Raw genomic sequence first — 19,409 nt, 5'->3', positions numbered from 1 at the left:
AAGGTATACTTAAATACCTTTTTCATTTCATTATAAATCATTTCCCAGAAAGCCTTAATCTTTGGGCACGTCCACCAAAGGTGAAAGAATGTACCTTCAACCTCCTTACATTTCCAACATTTATTATCGGGCAAATGATATATTTTTGCAAGCTTGACTGGGGTCATGTACCACCTGTATATCATTTTCATAATATTCTCTCTTAAGGCATTACATGCCGTAAATTTCATACCTGTGGTCCATAACTGTTCCCAGTCAGCAAACATAATGTTGTGTCCAACATCTTGTGCCCATTTAATCATAGCTGACTTAACCGTTTCATCCTGTGTATTCCATTTCAGCAGCAAGTTATACATTTTTGACATAATCTTAGTTTTAGATTCTAGCACTTCTGTTTCTAATTTAGATTTTTCCACCTGGAAGCCAATTTTCTTGTCCAAATTGTAAGCCTCCATTATCTGAAAATAATGGAGCCAGTCTCGCACTTTATTTTTTAGTTTCTCAAAGCTCTGCAATTTCAGTCTATCTCCTTCTTGTTCCAAAATTTCCCAATATTTTGGCCATTTGGCCTCCATATTGAGCTTTTTCTGGGCTTTCGCTTCCATTGGTGACAACCACCTTGGGGTCTTATTTTCCAGTAAATCCTTGTATCTGATCCAAACATTAAACAAAGATCTCCTAACAATGTGATTTTTAAATGCTTTATGAGCTTTAACCTTATCATACCACAAATATGCATGCCATCCAAAAACGTTGTTAAAACCTTCTAAATCCAAAATGTCTGTGTTTTCAAGAAGCAGCCAGTCTTTCAACCAGCAGAATGCTGCTGATTCATAGTACAGTCTGAAGTCTGGCAGGGCAAAGCCACCCCTTTCTTTTGCATCAGTTAAAATCTTATATTTTATCCTGGGCTTCTTGCCCTGCCAGACAAATTTAGAAATGTCTTTCTGCCACTTCTTAAAACAATCCATCTTGTCCACAATTTGTAATGTTTGAAACAAAAATAACATTTTAGGCAATACATTCATCTTTATAGCTGCTATTCGACCCATCAAGGAAAGCTTCAAATTTGACCATATTTCGAGATCTTTTTTCACTTCTGACCAGCATTTCTCATAGTTATTTTTAAATAAGTTCCCATTTTTAGATGTCATATTGATCCCCAGATATTTCACTTTCTTCACCACAGTCAAACCTGTTTCATTCTGAAATTTCTCTTTTTCAAACAATGTCAAATTTTTCTCTAAAACCTTAGTTTTGGACTTGTTCAGTTTAAATCCTGCCACCTGACCAAATTCTTGAATTAATTCTAAAACTCTTTTGGTACTAGATTCTGGCTCCTGTAACGTCAAAACTAGGTCATCTGCAAATGCTCTCAATTTATACTGCTTGGCTCCGACCTGTATGCCTTTAACCAACCGGTCCCTTCTAATCATATTCAGCAGAACCTCCAGGACCGATATAAAAAGTAAAGGGGAAATTGGGCACCCTTGTCGTGTCCCTTTTTCAATCTTAAATTGCTCCGTAACTACATTATTTACAATTAATTTAGCCTTTTGTTCAGAATATATTGCACTTATACCATTTTCAAAACCTTGGCCTACCCCCATACCCTGTAAGTTCTTTTTCATAAAACTCCAAGAAATGTTGTCAAAGGCTTTCTCCGCGTCCACAAATATCAGAACAGCTTTAGTATTTATGTTCACATCTAACTTTTCCAAAATATCAATTACATTCCTCAAGTTATCCGATATATGTCTTCCCGGCAGAAAGCCCGCTTGGTCCTTATGTATCTCTTCAATCAATACTCTTTTCAGTCTCTTGGCCAAAATATCAGCAAAGATTTTGTAATCCACATTTAATAAGGATATGGGACGGTAGTTTTTAAGTTGAGTCTTTTCAGTCTCTGTTTTCGGTATAAGTGTAATGTAGGCCTCTTTCCACGATTCTGGTGCCCTTTTCCCTTCTAGAATCTCGTTGCAGACTTCCTTCAGAGGTTGGATTAACCAGTTCTTCAGAGATCTATAGTATCTGGAAGTCAACCCATCTGGTCCCGGAGATTTGCCCAATTGCATATTTGAAATGGCACCTTCTATCTCCTGATCTGTTATTTTACAGTTCAACAATATTTTACTTTCCTGTGAAATTTTTTGTAATCCATTTGTTTTCAAAAATCCATCAATGTCCCTTTCGTTCTGTGGCCCTTGTGTGTATAGTTGCTTGAAATACTTCTGAAAACAGTTTCTGATCTCATTTGGATTATTTATGTCTTTCCCTTCTACTTCCAGGTTTGTAATTGTATTTAATTTTTGTCTTTTTTTCAGTTGCCAAGCCAGTAACTTCCCACATTTGTCCGCCGATTCAAATGTCTTCTGTCTCATTTGTTTAATTTTCCATTCTATTTCTTGATTCATCAATTCCATATATTGTATTTGATAGACCTTTATTTCTCTCAAAATCTCTTGTGACTTTGGCTTGGCTCTCAATTTTTTCTCACCTTCTTTAATTTTCTCCAAAATTTTATCTTTTTTCTTATTTTGCCTTCTCTTTTTTAATGCATTCTGTTGTATCAAAAACCCTCTCATCACGGCTTTACTAGCATCCCAAATTACTCTTTTTTCCACATTTGTTGGCAAATTTAATTCAAAGTAGTCTTTTAGAGTCTTTTGGGCCTTGTTGTATACTTCTTCATCTCTAAGTAATGGGTCATTCATCCTCCATCTGAAGGTGCCGGTTGTTGTTGGCTTCATCTCCATCTTTACAGCATTATGGTCAGAGCAAGTTTTAGGGCAGATCTCCACTTTTTTTATCTTTGGTGCCATTCCTCTAGTAGTCCAAATTTGGTCAATTCTGGTCCATGTCATCTTGGCTTCAGAGAAAAATGTTCCCTCTCTCTCCAAAGGGTTCTTAGTTCTCCAAATATCGATCAAGTCCATATTATCAATCATTTCAAAGAAAGTTTTTGGTAGTCTACCATCTTTGGTGACTACCTGTTTTTGCGCCTTGTCCATATTAGTGGATACAACTCCATTCATGTCCCCCATCAAAATTATATTATAGTCCATAAAGTCCATCAAAGTCTCATGCAACTTCTTGAAAAATTCCGACTTCCCCTCATTTGGTGCATATACACCTACTATCAAAAATTTCTCTCCTTGAAACTGAATTTCAATAGTCAAATATCTTCCTTGTTCATCTTTGAGAATAAATTTCAGTGAAAGTTTCTCCTTTGCGTAAATCACCACTCCTCTCTTTTTAACTTTATCAGACGAGATAAATTCTTGCCCTAATCTTTTATTAACAAGTATTTTCCTGTGTAGCCTCGTAACATGTGTTTCTTGTAAACAAATCAAGTCCAAATGTTCTTTCTTTAATATATGAAAAATCTCTTTTCTCTTTCTAGGAGAGTTCAGTCCATTACAATTCCAACTTAGAAGTTGCAGAGACATGATTGGTTAATTAGTTTTCCCTCCTACTGCACCAAGTTGTTGTCAATCTCTTGCTTTGTTCTTTCCTTGTCTTCTGCCGAGTCTGAATGCACTCACTATCTTAAATTCTTCCTCCCCCAGATCCTTCTGCCAAAATTGTGACAATTCCTTTGTGAGAAATTCTGCCAAATTATATTTCTCACTTTCTGGCACACCTCTTATTCTTAAATTTCTCGCCTTTCTTTCAAGGTCTATCATGGACAGTGTCAAATCATGCTCTTCTAACTTTTTATATACCGGTGGAATCTGTTCCTGAACAGCAGTTGCAATTTCCTTGGCCTCTTCAGCCAGTTTTCTAGTTGAAGCCGATTCTTCCAGTAGTTTTTCAATAGACTGTGTATTAGAGTTCACCTTTTTCCCTAGTTCATTAATACTTGAGGTATTCAAATTAATACTTGAGGTGTTCACATCAATTTTTGCAGAAGCCTCAGCTACTTGTCTATTTGTCTCTTCCACCTTATTGGCCAACTTCTCCAAAGATGCATCAATCTTACCCAATGCTTGGGCCAAAAGTTCATCAGTTGACATAACCTTTAATTTTACCTGTGGGGCAACAGCTCCTGCTGTGCCCGCTACACCCCCTGTTGAAGGCCTTCTTGTAGTGTCAGCTTTGTAGTGTCTACCAGACCTGGTAGTTTTTTCCTGTGTCAACTCTGTTTTTTTTATCATCTGCCATAACACTCACATACACTCCCAAGGTCAGTCACACACTTGGAGAATTTGTTTGGGGAAAGGAGAAATTTTCCCACAGCAGTACTTGTTGTCTAGAATGTCATTGCAACATAGTCACCTCTAGGGGTCACAAGTCCAACTTTTTGTTGCAACTTTATAACAAATAAAGTTCTAATAAAGTCCCAGTATCTTAGTATCAAGTTTTCAGTCCCAAAAGGTTACTTTCATTTCCAAAGTATTTTATCCACACTGTATCCTTTGCAGAGCTAAATCAAACTTTTTTTTTCCACTCTCCGTTTGACAGTTCCCTCTAATCGGCTTCCCTGTCATAGGCAGTCCGTTCCCAGGTTTTAAAGTCAGCAGATATATTTTAAAATTTCCTTTCCTTGCAGGGCAAATATCTTTCAAGTGTCTCCCCACTGTTCCTGCCAACAGTGGGGGAATTTTCCTTTTTGATGCTGGATTTTAATCCTTCCAAAAACTCGTCTTTCTTAGTCACAGCTTTACAGTCTCTTTGCTTTTGATCTGTTAACAGTCCGGGAAGGCAGACTTCCTGTTTTTACCTTTCCCGTTTCGGCCGAATTCTTTAATAATTTTCTTCCGAATATATGTCAAAATCCTACTCACGGGTAGTTGTTTTCAAGTCCAATTATCCAGTAAAGAAATCAGCGCTCTCCGACCCTGGCTGTGCGGCTTCACTTCGCGGAGACGGGTAGACAGCTCTCAGCTCTGCACCCCTCACCCCCGGTCCGATCCGGAGCCTTTAAAAAGGCTCCTTTGCAGCGGGGGGGGGGGGGCGCAAATGGAGCCCGCCGAGCCTTCAGTTCACAGGCTTCCCCGCCTGTGATTTTTTTCGGGTCCCCGCTTCGCCGTTGACTTGCGCCTCGTCGGGCTCCTGCTCCAGCAACTTCAGGATCACGTCGGGCATGTCGGCCCCAGTGGCTGGGGAGCCGCCACTGGGGTAGACCTCTGGGTAGGGGTACGGCAGGGCTGCCTCATTTGGATGCATCACGTATGGGTTCGGGAACTCGGACTTGATGGCCCAGCTGGCGAAGGGCGGGTAGTGGTAACCCGAAAGCGGCCCGTGACCCAAGGACACCGGCATGGCCAGCGCGGGCGTCCCGTAGGAGCTGCACTCATAGTCGATGGGCGTCATGGCGGTGGAGCTGCTTATCCCGCTGCCACCGCCACCGCTGCCACTGCTGGAGCTGCTGCTGCTCGGCGGGGGTAGCCCCTTTGCCACCTCAGGCTGGTGGTGTTGGCTCAGGCCGTGGAGCAAGGCCGACAGCCCGCCGGACTCCTCCGCCACCTGCACCGGGGACACGATGGGCGGCTGGGCCGCCGTCTCCAGTTTGAAGCTGTTGGTGTGGATCAGCGCCTTCTTCTGCTGTTTCATGGCTCGGTCCTGCTTGTACATGGGCCTGAACCTGTTCCAGCCACCCCGCATGCGGTTGGCACGCACGGCTGGAGGGAGGAGGAAGGGAGGAGAAGAAGGGGCAAAGGGAGAGAAAGCGGGGAAAAGGCGTCAGACAAAATCCGGCCAGGAAGGCCCAGTGTTATGTATTGAAGTTCTCACCCTGGCCAACAGGGGTATTGTGTATATAGTTTTCACTCAGGTCCACATAAGTTAATTTAGGCGGGAAACCCTGGGCTGTTGTTGTTACAATGCTGACAGCTGGCTGCCTATAAAAGCAGGCCGGCTGAGCTGTTTGCTGTTCAGTTCAGTTCCAGCTTACTTATAAAGAACTACTTGGAGAAATCTCTGTGTTGTCTGCTATGTCCACCCACTATTTAATACTGACGATGGGGATGGGATCAGATGGACATCAGAGCACAGCCACATTTGGACACTCACTGAGCAAAATCACTGAACAGAACCCAATTCAGAGCTGACCATACTGGCTAGAGCACTGTGTTCCATCCATCGCCCACCACGTCGGCATCGGAACCATGGCTTCACTCGTGCCTCTACTGCCATTTGCCCCAGCCTCTGAATCATGGGACTCCTATCTTGCTCGGTTCGGCTGCTGCCTCCAAGCAAACGAGCTGACGGAAGGGTCAGAGGAGCGTAAGTGGGGCCTATTCCTCAGCCTCTGCGAGCCCGAGGTGTTCGAGACAGCCCGAGTTTTGGTCGTGCCACTAGCAGTCCAGGCAGCGCCATGGGACGTGCTAAAAGAGAAGCTAAAAAACCACTACGCCCCGAAGCCATCCAAAATTGCTGTCATAGTGGCATAGTGATTAGTTTACTAGGACCTGGGAGAGACCTGGGTTCAAATCCTCCCACTCGGCCTCGAAGCTCCCTGGGTGTGGCATTAGAGGCCAGCCCATAGAAACCAACTCCTAGGGGTCGAGGTCCCTTTGCCCACCCCCTAACAAAATATTTGAGGGGGACAGTTCCCCCCCGCCCCCGGTTGATGGGCATTGCTACTCAAGTGATGTGATGTGTGTGCAGGAAGGGGCTTACCTGCCCTCCCACAATATTTCATACAAGTTTGCCCCCTGGACCAGTCACTGCTTGTCACCCTAGCCTACCTCACAGGGTTGTCGTTGGGATTAGATTGCGCCACTCTGGACGCTACGTGGATGTCACATTGAGCTTCTCCGAGGAAAAGAGGAGATATAAATGCAAGTAATGAATGAAAAAATAGCATCCAACCAGGGAGTTGTGTTGGAATGTGTGCCCCTCCTTCTCTTTCGTTCCCTTTTTCATGCACCCATTTGCTCCACGCAGAATAATAGAAGAACATAAGAACGTGGGGCAGTTGCCTTTTGCCAAGTCAGAGACTCCTGGTCTATAGAGCTCGGAATTGTCTACACTGACTGGCAGCATCTCCTCATGAGTCTTCTCCCAGCCCTGCTTCCTGGAGATGTACCTGGGGACTAAGCCTGGGACCTTCTGAACTATAGCCCTTCTCCGCCCCTCACGGCGACCCCTGGTGGATAAAGCCACGTGAAGGCCAGTCGCAAGGCATCAAAGGGTATGGGCACTCTGCATGCACTCAAAGGCACTGCAATGGTATTGCTAGAGAGTGTTGCGATGGGATTCAATCGGGAAGGGAGAACCCTGTACCTCTGCCACCTTAAGCTCCTTGGAGAACGAGGTGGGATATAAATGCAAACAAAGAAATATTTTGGACTACAACTCCCATCAACCACCATCAGCTGGGGCTGATGGGAATTGTAGCTCAGAAACCTCCAGGATGAGGCCCAAGGTTTCATCACACCTGCTCCGCCAAGGCACAGAACAGAAGAATCTGGCGGACACTGGTGGGGGTTCTAGCTAAGGGCCCATCTAACCCACCGGTATTGTCTGCTGTGCTGGCAGCAGCTCTCCGGCCAAGGGTCCTTTTAAACGGGGGGGGGGGGTGCCAGGGATTGAACCTGGAGCCTTTGGCATGCAAAGTGGGGGCACTTCACCACCGAGCAGATCTCTCCCCCCCCATGGCGCCTGCTATCAGAGGGGTTCCAGCCAGCCAGGTTCTGCACAATGGGCGTGCCCAATGGACTCCAGTGAGTCGGGACCGTGGCCGAGACACTCGGTACTGCTCAGGATAGGAGGCTATTTCCTTGCAACGGTAGAAAAAGCTGAGCACCTGCCGGAATAAATGTCCGGACTGCTGGGATTTAAACAAAAAACAAATCTTAATATTATTTTTATTCCTTTCCCCTGGGATCTTTGGAAAGGGAAGTGTCTGCTAGGGTTAGAACTTTTTTACAACCTCATGTTCCTGTAGCTTAGTTAGATGAACTTTTGCCTAAAAACAAAGGAATGAACTGTCATTTCCAAACCTTTTGAAAAAAGGTCACCCTGAAATCAATACATCAATTTTTGTATATGTAACTGTATAATGTATTATGCATAGCATGTATACAGGAAAAATAGAGCTTGCAAATTTTCTAATACATGTACAATGTTTTATACATGGTTCATCACTTCTATTGCTGAGAATAAATTGAGGATCTTGTGCGACATTGTAATGATTATGATTATGATTATATTTATACCCTGCCCATCCAGCTGGGTTTCTCCAACCACAATTGTATATTGCCACAGAAAGAAATATTAAAAATTAAGAAGTTTAGTTGTTTGCCCAAAAATCTTTCCCTATAGACCAATATTTGGATTCTTCTTGAACATTCGCCACAGTTTTAGGAAGTTCCAGGCAGCTGTAAAAGTTATAAACAGTTCCATGAAGTTTTTAAAAGTGCTGATAGTTATGAGTAGTAACTTTACATATACAGTGTTTCCAACTTTTCATTTCAGGGCAACCTTTTTCCATAGTCCCTTTTTCAGTGTTTTTAAGCAAAAGTGCATCCCATTATGATACAGGAAATTGGTATACCCCTAGTGCCCAAACAAACACACAGACACGCCTTCTTGGCACTGCCTGCTTTCATCCACATGCCTTGGGATATGTGTAGAAGGTGCTTCTGAGCATGTACAAAGTATCTCCCGCACACATACACGGAAACCCTATCTCCACTGGCTTATCACACAGCTCACCCATAAGCATGTCTGAGTCTGTATGTGCAACTGGAGATGGTGAAGGGACAATCACCCTTAACAAAATTTGAAAATTACAATGGGTAGAGCAGGGAAAGGATTAGATTTTAATTATACTCTATATTGCTTAATGTAGGTTATCAATGGATCTATGGAACCCCTCAAAAAGATATGGGAACTATATATTTGCACACAAATATGGGGGTATTTTTTGGGAAGGACGGGAATAAAATTTGGGAATCACAGTTCTTAAAATCTGCTTCCAGATTTCTTTGGGAAAACTCCTTGAAATTATTTCACAGATGGTATTGCACTCCTTTGCAAATGTCAAAAGTATTTCCTTCTTTATCACCTACTAGTTGGAGGGACTGCAATAAACTTCGTACATATTATCATTTACTGTAATTTGGTGCAAGATTTTTGGAATTTATTCTTGACATGAATGATAAATATTGCTAAAGAAACTATTGTTCGTTGCCCAAAATTAATGTTACTGAATATTTTTGATGATACAAATGTAAATATATTGTCAAAAGAATCGGTCTTATATATGACCTTGGCAGCATGAATAAGACAGTTTGAGCATATAATGCCAACTGTGGCTCAACTGGCTGCCACTTAGTTTTCAGGCCCAATTCAGTGCTGGTTTTGACCTATAAAGCCTTAAATGGCTCAGGAGCACCACTCCTCAAGGACCGCTTCTATCCATAAGCTCTGAGGCCCTTTTTCATGTGGCCCCTCCACGAGAGATCCAGAGGGCAGCAAGATGAGAAGCGGCCTTTCCTGTGGTGGCTCCCCACTTGTGGGATACTCTCCCCATGGGGGGCTAGCCTGGTGCCATCTCTACATATCTTTAAGTGCCAGGCAAAAACATTCCTCTTCAGCCAGACCTTTGGCTAATTTTATTATGTTTTTAGATATGCTGTAAGCCACCCAAAGTGGCTGGGGAAACCAAACCAGATGGGTGGGGTATAATTATCATCATCATCATCATCTGTGGCCTTTTAAACTGTGGGGGGACATTGTTTTTTAATTGTTACTAAGGGATGTATTTTTTGTGATTTTATATTGTACACTGCCCTGTGATCCTCGGATGAAGGGCAGTCTAGAAATGTAATTAATTAATTAATTAATTAATTAATTAATTAATAATAATAATTTCAACTCAGTGGAACACAGCCCAAAATCTTACACTGGACACTTTGTACCACACACTCTGGAATACAGCTTTAATGGAGAGAAGCACACATATCTGAGATTTTGAAGACGAGTAGAACCGCCGGACACTTTATATGATTTGGCATTCCTTTATGACATAGGCAACAGAACCATCATTTTCAAGACAACCCTCATCGCAAGCCTGGCAACTATGGAACTAGCCTTAATGATCTGATAAAATTGGTAGTCTTTACTTGGGCTTTGTTGGGAGGAAGCCAAAGGGTCGTCTAGCCCAACCCCCGCAGTGCAGGAATCACAACTACGGAACCCCTGACAGGTGGCTCTCCAACCTCTGCTTCAAAGCCTCCGAGGAAGGAGAGACCATCACCTCCCGCGGGAGACCCTTCCACTGTCAAACAGCTTTGGCTGTCAGAAATTTCTTCCTGATGCTGAGTCTGAATGAATCTCCTTTCTTGTCGCTTGAAACCATGGGTTCGGGTCCTACCCTCCGGAGCAGGAGAAAACAAGCATGGTCCATTTTCCATGCGACAACCCTTTATGTATTTGAAGATGGCTCTCATATGATCTCTCTGTGTGTCTATTTTTATCTTATTTTTATTATTTGAAACCCCAACTGGTTCCCGGAGACACATGTCCTTCCAGACCTAGACTACTATGCTGTGGAGCAGCCTCCTGCGGGACCAGCGCCCAGCCTCGCCTCCTCCTTTCCACCCCATGGAGGAATTTACTTTCACTTTATGTCGTTCAAAGCCGCCGCCCCATCCTGCTCTCCAGGCTGCCACGCCGCTGCAAGCTACAGGCAGCCCTCAGCTCTCCAAGGCAGGAAGGTCCCCACGAACAAGACAGCAACCCGCAGCGGCAGCGGCAGTGGAAACAGAGCTGGAAAGTCGGGTTTTAAACTGGGAGTACCAGCAAATAGTGTGCATTGAATCGGTACTGCGGCTTTTTAATTGCTAGACTCTAAATGGGAAATATACCAATCTTCAGCTCACTCAGTGGAAACAGAGCTGGAAAGTCGGGTTTTAAAAGCAATATAAAAATAAATGCGGGTTTTTTTCAGGACTTCTCCAGCAAAGCGCACCGAGCATCAGGAATTGGGCCTGGGCAATGAGACGTGGGGAGGGAGTCCTGTCAGATTTAATTATCGCCCCATTGCTAGCCCTTTCTCAAAGAGTCAGCATTATGACGCGGGTGGGGCGGCGGGCACGAAACGCTCTTTGGACATAAGAGCGTCAGAAGAGGCTGCACAGGCATTTTGCCTCAAGAACATAAGAGGAGCCCAAGCGGGGGGGGGGGGGCATCCAGCCCCGCATCCTGTTCTCACAGTGGCCACCCAGATACCCCCATGGGAAACATGCAAGCAGGATCTGAGCACGTCTGAAAGCATTGCTGCCATTGATAGCCTTATCATCCTGCATGAATTCGTCCAATCCTCTTTTAAAGCCTTCCAGGTTGGTTACCATCACTGGCTCCTGAGGAACCACAAGAATACTGTCATCATTATCCGACTTTCCCAATGATAACGGCCTTAGGGGGCCTCCACTCAAATGGAACACTGAATTAATAGTAATAAGGATATTGTGGCTTGCAACTAAGCTTGACAGCATACACAGAAAAAGCACTCAGCTCCTTTACATTTTACATGGTCTCACTTCCAAGAGTCCTTGCAGGGTAAGGTCCCTGCCCTCCTTCTAGAGACCCACACGGGACACATGGAAACCCAGCAGAAGGAGAAGGGGGGGATTACTAGGGGACGGGGTGGGTAGAGGGGAAAGAGGCTAAAGATATAAAGGAAGCAGATCTAGAACATCTCAAAAAGTCTCTTTTAAACCACCTGGCACTGTTGTTTGGGTGGACGCTGTGTGTGGAGGCGCGCTCTTTTCAAAAACGCACGTCCTGGCCAGGGAAGGTTTTGCATTCTAGGCAAGAAATGCATGTATACCTATATGTTTTGCTTCCCCGCCCCCTCAGAGGTAGAAAAGCAACGGGGGTTAAGAGGGGGAACGAGGAAGAAAATGGCTGGTAGGAGTCAAGTCACCAGTCCTTCCACCCACTCCCGCCCATGTCAAGTCTCACGTCCCCACATCTTGTTTGGGCTGAAGCAGAAGCCCTCCTGGCCGCGGTTAACTCAGAGGCAGCAGCATCCAGGACATAGGCTGGATATCAGGATCCCTCCCCCACCCACTTGGCAGAAGGCACTTTCCCGTCAGCACCTACCTTCTGTGTTGCAAAGACTCACCCCCTCCCACCCGCCCAAGACTATGCCAACTGGAGTCACCTTCGAGTTTCATGCCCACCACAAGGCACTTCTGGAACCGGCAATAGGGACACCTCTTGCGTTGTGTCTTGTCGATCTTGCAATTCTGGCTCTCCGTACACGTGTAGTGCTTGTTATTCTGCACTGTTCTCTTGAAGAAGCCCTGAGGAGAAGGAGAAGAAGAAGAAGAAGAAGAAGAAGAGGAGGAGGAGGAGGAGGAGGAGGAGGAGTTTGGATTTGATATCCCGCTTTATCACAATCTCCTTTTCCCATCCTCCCCCACAACAAACACTCTGTGAGGTGAGTGGGGCTGAGAGACTTCAGAGAAGTGTGACTAGTCCGACTTCCGGTCGGCGCCAGCGTTCAATGGCGGTCTCCCGCTGAGCTCCGCTCAGGGAGACTGCTCCACGAGTTTGGGTCTGACCTCTACGGCGAAGCGGGGACCCCTAAAATCACAGGCGCGGAAGTCTGTGAACACGGAGGCTCGGTGGGCACCTTAAGCGCCCCCCTTACTGCAAAGGAGCCTTTTTAAAGGCTCCGGAGCGGCATCGGGTGTGAGTGCGGTGCTGAGAGTCGCTACCCAGCCCGTGGAGTGAAGCCGCGTCGCCATGGACGGAGAGCGCCGATTCCTTCCTGATATTTGGAACTCAATTTGATTACCCGTGAGTAGGATTGAACAACAACTTTAAAATAACCTTTGAAATTCGGCTGAAAACGGGGAAGGTAAAAAGTAAGGAAGTCTGCCTTCTCCAGACTGCATGAGAGCTAAAGCAACGAAATACAAAGCTGCAATTTGACAGGAAACAATTTTAAAACTGATTAACTCGGACACTGAATTTGAACCTCCCCCTTAGCAAGCAGAAGCCGGGGGGGGAAGATTTAATTTGCATTACCTGCATGAAAGAAGTAAAGAAGTGGAATTTTCTGCCGTTTTAAATCCTTGGGAAGGACTGCCTGGAAAGTAAGTCACCGGGACTGAGAACTGCCATTAGAGATTTGTTATAAAGTTGGTGCTTTGCCTATTTACTATAAAGTGGGGACTTTATTTGTTATAAGTTTGGGACTTTGCAGAAGTTACTAATTGACAGCTCTACTATTGGAAACATATTGGAAAATTTGTTGCTACTTTTGAAGGGAATCCTTGTTTCTTTGTATTTTGGACTTTGGACTGCTCCCTCTACAGGGTTGTAGGGAAATAGTTACAAATTAGATTGTAAAGAGCAAGCCAGTGGAGTTTTCCATCTAAAAGCAATTCCCGTGGGAAAGACCTTGGGACATGAGTGGCCCAGCAGAAGAGATAACAACAAGAGCTAAAAGTAAAGCTGCACAAAAGAAAAGGGGCTCTATATCAGGTTCAACTCCAGCAGGCGCAGTTGGACAGGAAAAAGTGACAACTATACCTATGGAGCCAGTGACACAGGCATTAGTCAAAATAAATGAGGCCTTGGAAGCTCTGACTAAGCAGAGCACAGAAAATTCCAAACAGTTGACAGAACTGTCAACAAAATTAGATTTAAATACCAAAAGTGTCACGTCCAATACAGAGACAATAAATAAATTAATTGAAGAAAATGTTACAATTCGAAAGATTGCTGAAGAGGCAAAAATTTCTGCAGAAACTACACAGGAAAAGTTAGTACCAGTCTGCAAAAAGCTGGATGAGCATGAGGCGGCCCTGTCTTTACTGGAATTGCAGAGAAAAGAGAGGAATCTGAGACTGAGACTGGTTCCAGAAAGTGAAAATGATAATTTGATAGACTTTCTCACAAAAGAGTTTTTGGAATTTTGGCAAGGAAATTTGAAGGAGGAGGAATTCAAGATAGTAACTGCTTGTAGATTGGGCAGGAGACAAAATAGAAAGAGTCCAAGGGATTGTCTGATAACTTTAAGATCTAAGGAGGAGAGGGATAAAATATTAAATCTACACTTTCAAAGAACTCTGGAGATTAAAGAGTCCTATGTGCAGATATATAAAGATATCCCTAAATATATTTTGGAGGTGAGAGCTCATTACAAGGACTTGGTCACTCTGTTGAGAAAGAATAATATATTATTTAGATGGGAGTTTCCACAAGGCTTGTCTTTTAACTACAAAGGAAAGAAAATTAAAATAAAAACAGTGCAAGACAAAGAACAATTTTTGGGAAGGAACGAGGAAGACTTCTTGAAGGAAGTGGTGGAACCTACAAATGCAAAGGAAGTAACAGATATTTTAAATTTAACATTTGGGCTCAAAACACCGACAGAGGAAGAACAACTGCTTGGGGCAGTTGGGGGAACAATTAAGTAAATAACAAGATGGCTCTGCAATTTCTAAGTTGGAATTGTAATGGACTGAATCTTCCCAGAAAAAGGCGTGAGGTTTTTCATATTTTAAAAAGAGAACAATTGGATTTGATTTGTTTGCAAGAAACCCACGTGACCAGAGTACACCGAAAATTACTTATTAATAAAAGATTAGGACAGGAATTTATTTCATCAGATAAAGTGAAGAAAAGAGGAGTGGTGATCTATGCAAAGGAAAAGTTGGCCCCTAAGTTAATTTTTAAAGATGAACAAGGAAGATATTTGGCAATTGAAATACAAGTCCAAGGAGAAAAATTATTGATAATAGGAATTTATGCTCCAAATGAAGGGAAGTCAGAATTTTTCAAGAAATTGCATGAGACATTAATGGACTATCTGGATTACAATGTAATTATGATGGGAGATATGAATGGAGTGGTCTCTACAAACATGGATAAAGCACAAAGACAGGTGGTTTCCAAGGATGGGAGACTACCAAAGACTTTTTTTGAAATGACAGACAATATGGACCTGTTTGACATTTGGAGAACAAGGAACCCTCTTGAGAGGGAGGGAACTTTCTTCTCTGAAGCAAAAATGACCTGGACTAGAATTGACCAAATTTGGGTAACTAGTGGGATGGCACCAAAGATAAAAAAAAGGGGAAATCTGCCCAAAGACTTGCTCCGACCATAATGCTGAAAAGATGGAGATGAACTTAACAACAGCTGGCTCCTTCAGATGGAGGATGAATGACTCCCTATTTAGAGATGAAGAGGTGTACAAAAAGGCCCAGAAAGCGGTGAAGGATTACTTTGAGATAAATCTGAGAACAGAGGTGGAGAAAAGAGTAATTTGGGACGCAAGTAAAGCCGTTATGCGAGGATTTTTAATACAGCAGAATGCTATAAAAAGGAAGAGACAGAATGAGAAGAAGGACAAGATTCTGGAAAGGATAAAAGAAGGAGAGAAAAAACTGAGATCAAAGCCAAAGTCACATGAAATTTTGAGAGAAATTAAGTTTTATCAGAGGCAATATATGGAACTGATGAATCAGGAGATAGAATGGAAAATAAAACAAATGAGACAAAGGACATTTGAATCGGCAGATAAATGTGGGAAACTTCTGGCATGGCAATTGAAGAAGAGACAAAAACTGAATATGGTTACAAGCCTAGAAGTTGAAGGAAGGAATATTTATAAACCAAATGAGATTAGAAACTGTTTTCAGAGTTATTTCAGGAGACTTTACGCACAAGGGCCGGTGAATGAAAAAGAGATAGAAGAATTTCTTAAAAAATATGGATTACAAAAAATTTCTGAACAAAGTAAAGTGATTTTGAACCAGAAGATAACTGAGCAAGAAATAGAGGGAGCCATTCAAAATATGCAATTGGGAAAATCTCCAGGACCAGATGGATTGACTTCCAGATACTACAAAGCTCTGAAAGAATGGCTGGTACAACCGTTGAAGGAAGTCTGTAATGAAATTTTAGAGGGGAAGAAGGCACCCGAATCGTGGAAAGAAGCGTATATTACACTTATACCAAAATCGGAGACTGAGAAGAACCAGATTAAGAACTACCACCCTATATCATTACTTAATGTGGATTACAAAATTTTTGCAGACATTTTGGCAAAAAGATTGAAGAGAGTTTTGGTGGGAGAGATTCATAAAGACCAGGCTGGCTTTCTTCCAGGAAGACATTTATCTGACAATGTGAGAAATATAATAGATATTATGGAATTATTAGAAGCTAATATTAATACTAAGGCAGTATTAATATTTGTGGATGCCGAGAAAGCCTTTGACAATATCTCTTGGAGTTTTATGAAAAAGAATCTTGAAGGGATGGGGGTAGGCCAAGGCTTTGAGAATGGTATAGGTGCAATTTATTTTGAACAAAAAGCAAAATTAATTGTAAATAATGTGGTCACTGAAGAATTTGCTATTGAAAAAGGGACACGACAGGGGTGCCCAATATCCCCATTACTTTTTATATCTGTCTTGGAGGTTTTATTAAACATGATCAGAGGGGACCAGCTGGTTAAAGGGATTCAGGTCGGAGCTAAACAATATAAACTGAGAGCGTTTGCAGATGACCTAGTATTAACTTTACAAGAGCCAGACACTAGTACGAAAAGAGTTTTAGAGCTAATACAAGTATTTGGTCAAGTAGCAGGTTTTAAGCTGAATAAACAGAAAACGAAAGTACTGGAGAAAAATCTAACAGATGCTGAAAGAGAGAGGTTCCACAGTGAAACCGGATTAATGGTAGCAAAGAAAGTGAAATACCTGGGGATTAATTTGACATCTAAGAATGTGAATTTATTTAAAGACAATTATGAGAAATGTTGGACAGAAGTTAAGAAAGATCTAGAAATATGGTCAAATTTGAGACTTTCCTTGTTAGGCCGAATTGCTGTTATCAAGATGAATGTTTTGCCGAGAATGCTGTTTTTGTTTCAAACATTGCAGATAGTGGATAAAATGGACTGTTTCAAGAGGTGGCAGAAAGAGATATCTAGATTTGTCTGGCAGGGCAAAAAGCCCAGAATAAAATTTAAGATATTAACTGATGTAAAAGAAAGAGGGGGATTTGCCCTGCCAGACTTAAAACTGTATTATGAATCAGCGGCTTTTTGCTGGCTGAAAAACTGTCTGCTTCTTGAAAACACAGACATTTTGGATCTGGAAGGGTTCAATAACAGGTTTGGTTGGCATGCATATATATGGTATGACAAGGTTAAAATTCACCAAGGTTTCAAAAACCATATTGTTAGGAAAGCACTATATAATGTTTGGATTCGGTATAAAGATTTGTTGGAAAACAAAACCCCTAGGTGGTTGTCACCAATGGAAGCTAAGGAAGTGAAAAAACTTAATATGGAATCTAAATGGCCAAAATACTGGGAAATTATAGAACAAGAGGAGGGAAAAGTGAAACTACAGAGTTATGAGAAATTGAAGTCTAAAGTAAGAGACTGGCTTCATTATTACCAGATAAATGAAGTATTCAAACAGGACAGGAAAATTGGCTTTCAGGTGGAGAGATCAAAATTAGAAACAGAATTGTTAGAACCCAATACTAAGAATGTGTCAAGAATGTATAACTTGCTGTTGAAATGGAATACACAGGATGAGACGGTTAAATCAGCTATGATTAAATGGGCACAAGATATTGGTCATGACATTATGTTTGCTGACTGGGAACAGTTATGGACCACCGGTATAAAGTTTACGGCATGTAATGCCTTAAGAGAGAATATTATGAAAATGATATATAGGTGGTACATGACCCCAGTCAAGCTTGCAAAAATTTATCATTTGTCCAATAATAAATGCTGGAAATGTAATGAAACTGAAGGTACTTTTTACCATCTTTGGTGGACGTGCCCAAGGATTAAGGTCTTCTGGGAAATGATCTATAATGAAATTAAGAAGGTTCTTAAGTGTACCTTTCACAAGAAACCAGAGGCCTTTCTCCTGGGCATGGTAGGCCAAATGGTGTCAAGGAAGGATAGGACGTTTTTCATGTATGCTACAACAGCAGCAAGAGTTCTTTTAGCAAAGTATTGAAAGACACAAGAACTACCCACGCTGGAAGAGTGGCAGACGAAGGTGATAGACTATATGGGACTGGCTGAGATGACTGGCAGAATCCGCGACCAAGGAAAAGAGACGGTGGAAGAAGATTGGAAGAAATTTAAAGTTTATCTTAAGAACTGTTGTAAAATTAATGAGTGCTAAAATGTCATGGGTAATGTAAAACAGAATTGCAGTGATAAATGAGTGGGTGAGAGAAAAAGGATTTAAGAAAGTGAATCATAAGTAATTGAAATCAGGGGTTGCTGAAAAATTTAAAATAGGGATGCAGAAAAGGGAGGTATGGGGAAGTAGTTGAAATAAAGTTTAAGAAAAAGAGGTTATGAAATTATACGTGTTTATATGTTTGTTTGTCTATGTATTGTCAGTTGTAATGTGTTTTAATTTATGTTGGAAAATCATTAAAAAATTTACAAAAAAAAAAAAGAGAAGTGTGACTAGTCCAAGGTCACCCAGCAGCTGCATGTGGAGGAGTGGGGAAGCGAACCGGGTTCACCAGATTATGAGTCCACCGTTCTTAACATCTTAACACCACATCTTAATAAAATGTGCGGGGGAAGTGTGAGAAGTTCAAGGAGTTTGGAAGTGCGAAGAATTCCCCAGAAACAGGGATCACAGGTGGGTCCCACACTCCTTGCCTTGAAGACCCCACCCTGCCCAAAGCAGCTGTCACTTGGGAGGAGAATTCAAAAATGCTCTCTGAGGACTTCCGGTCAGCGCCAGCGCTTAATGGCGGATTTCTCCCTGAGCTCCGGGAGAGATCTGCTTCGTGGGTTCGGGTCCAGCAGCCACGGCGGAGCGGGGACCCTCAAAAATCACAGGCGCGTAGCCTGTGAACTGGAGACTCGGCGGGCACCTTTGCGCCCCCCCGACGTTGTGAAATAGCCTTTTTAAAGGCTACGGAACAGCGGAGGGTGTGTGGGGCGGTGCCGAGAGTCGCTTTTACCCAGCCTGCGAAGTGAAGCCGCGTCGCCATTAGCGGAGAGCGCTGATTTCTTCCGGTGAATTTGGATTAAAAAGAGCAACTTTCCGTGAGTAGGATTGAACTTCAAAATATAAATTGGACGTTAAATTTAAGGAAATTGGGCACCGAGACGGACAAGCACTAAAAAGGAAGTCTGCTTTCCGTTCTGTAGCAAGATCAAAGCGAAAGGCATTCAAGCTGTAACTTTTTGAAAGGAGAGTTGTGGGAACTAAGAAATCCACCACCAAGCTAAGAACTCCCTCCCCGAAGGCAGGAGGGGGGGGAAGAAGACTTTAGAGTGTTTTCCTGCCTGTTTAAAAGAAATTGAACTGTTTACCGCTGCACTTAAACCTGGGGATCGGACTGCCGGAGAAAAGGAACCGGCTAAGGACTGTCGCTACAAGAAGGTAAAAAAGTAACTGTAATATTGACTTTGGCTACTCTCAACTTGA

General features: G+C 42.8%; 1 protein-coding gene across 1 annotated transcript in view; it reads right to left on the bottom strand.

Annotated features, from left to right (window-relative positions):
• The window catches only part of LOC310753718 (steroidogenic factor 1-like), a gene marked incomplete at its 3' end in the record, with an annotated part of 48,806 nt that overhangs the window by 17,267 nt on the left and 12,130 nt on the right, over nt 1-19,409 (bottom strand). Inside the window, exons 2-3 of the mRNA XM_083595067.1 lie at nt 12,122-12,263; nt 5,038-5,624 (exon numbers count right to left, since the gene is read on the bottom strand). Coding sequence (XP_083451193.1) covers nt 5,038-5,624; nt 12,122-12,263 — 729 coding nt within the window. The remainder of the gene's footprint in view (nt 1-5,037; nt 5,625-12,121; nt 12,264-19,409) is intronic.

Source organism: Podarcis filfolensis (assembly GCF_964270895.1).
Source record: "Podarcis filfolensis genome assembly, chromosome: W".
Lineage (NCBI taxonomy): Eukaryota > Metazoa > Chordata > Lepidosauria > Squamata > Lacertidae > Podarcis > Podarcis filfolensis.
The sequence above is the reverse complement of the archived record's forward strand: the minus strand, read 5'-3'. Positions and strand labels throughout refer to the sequence as shown.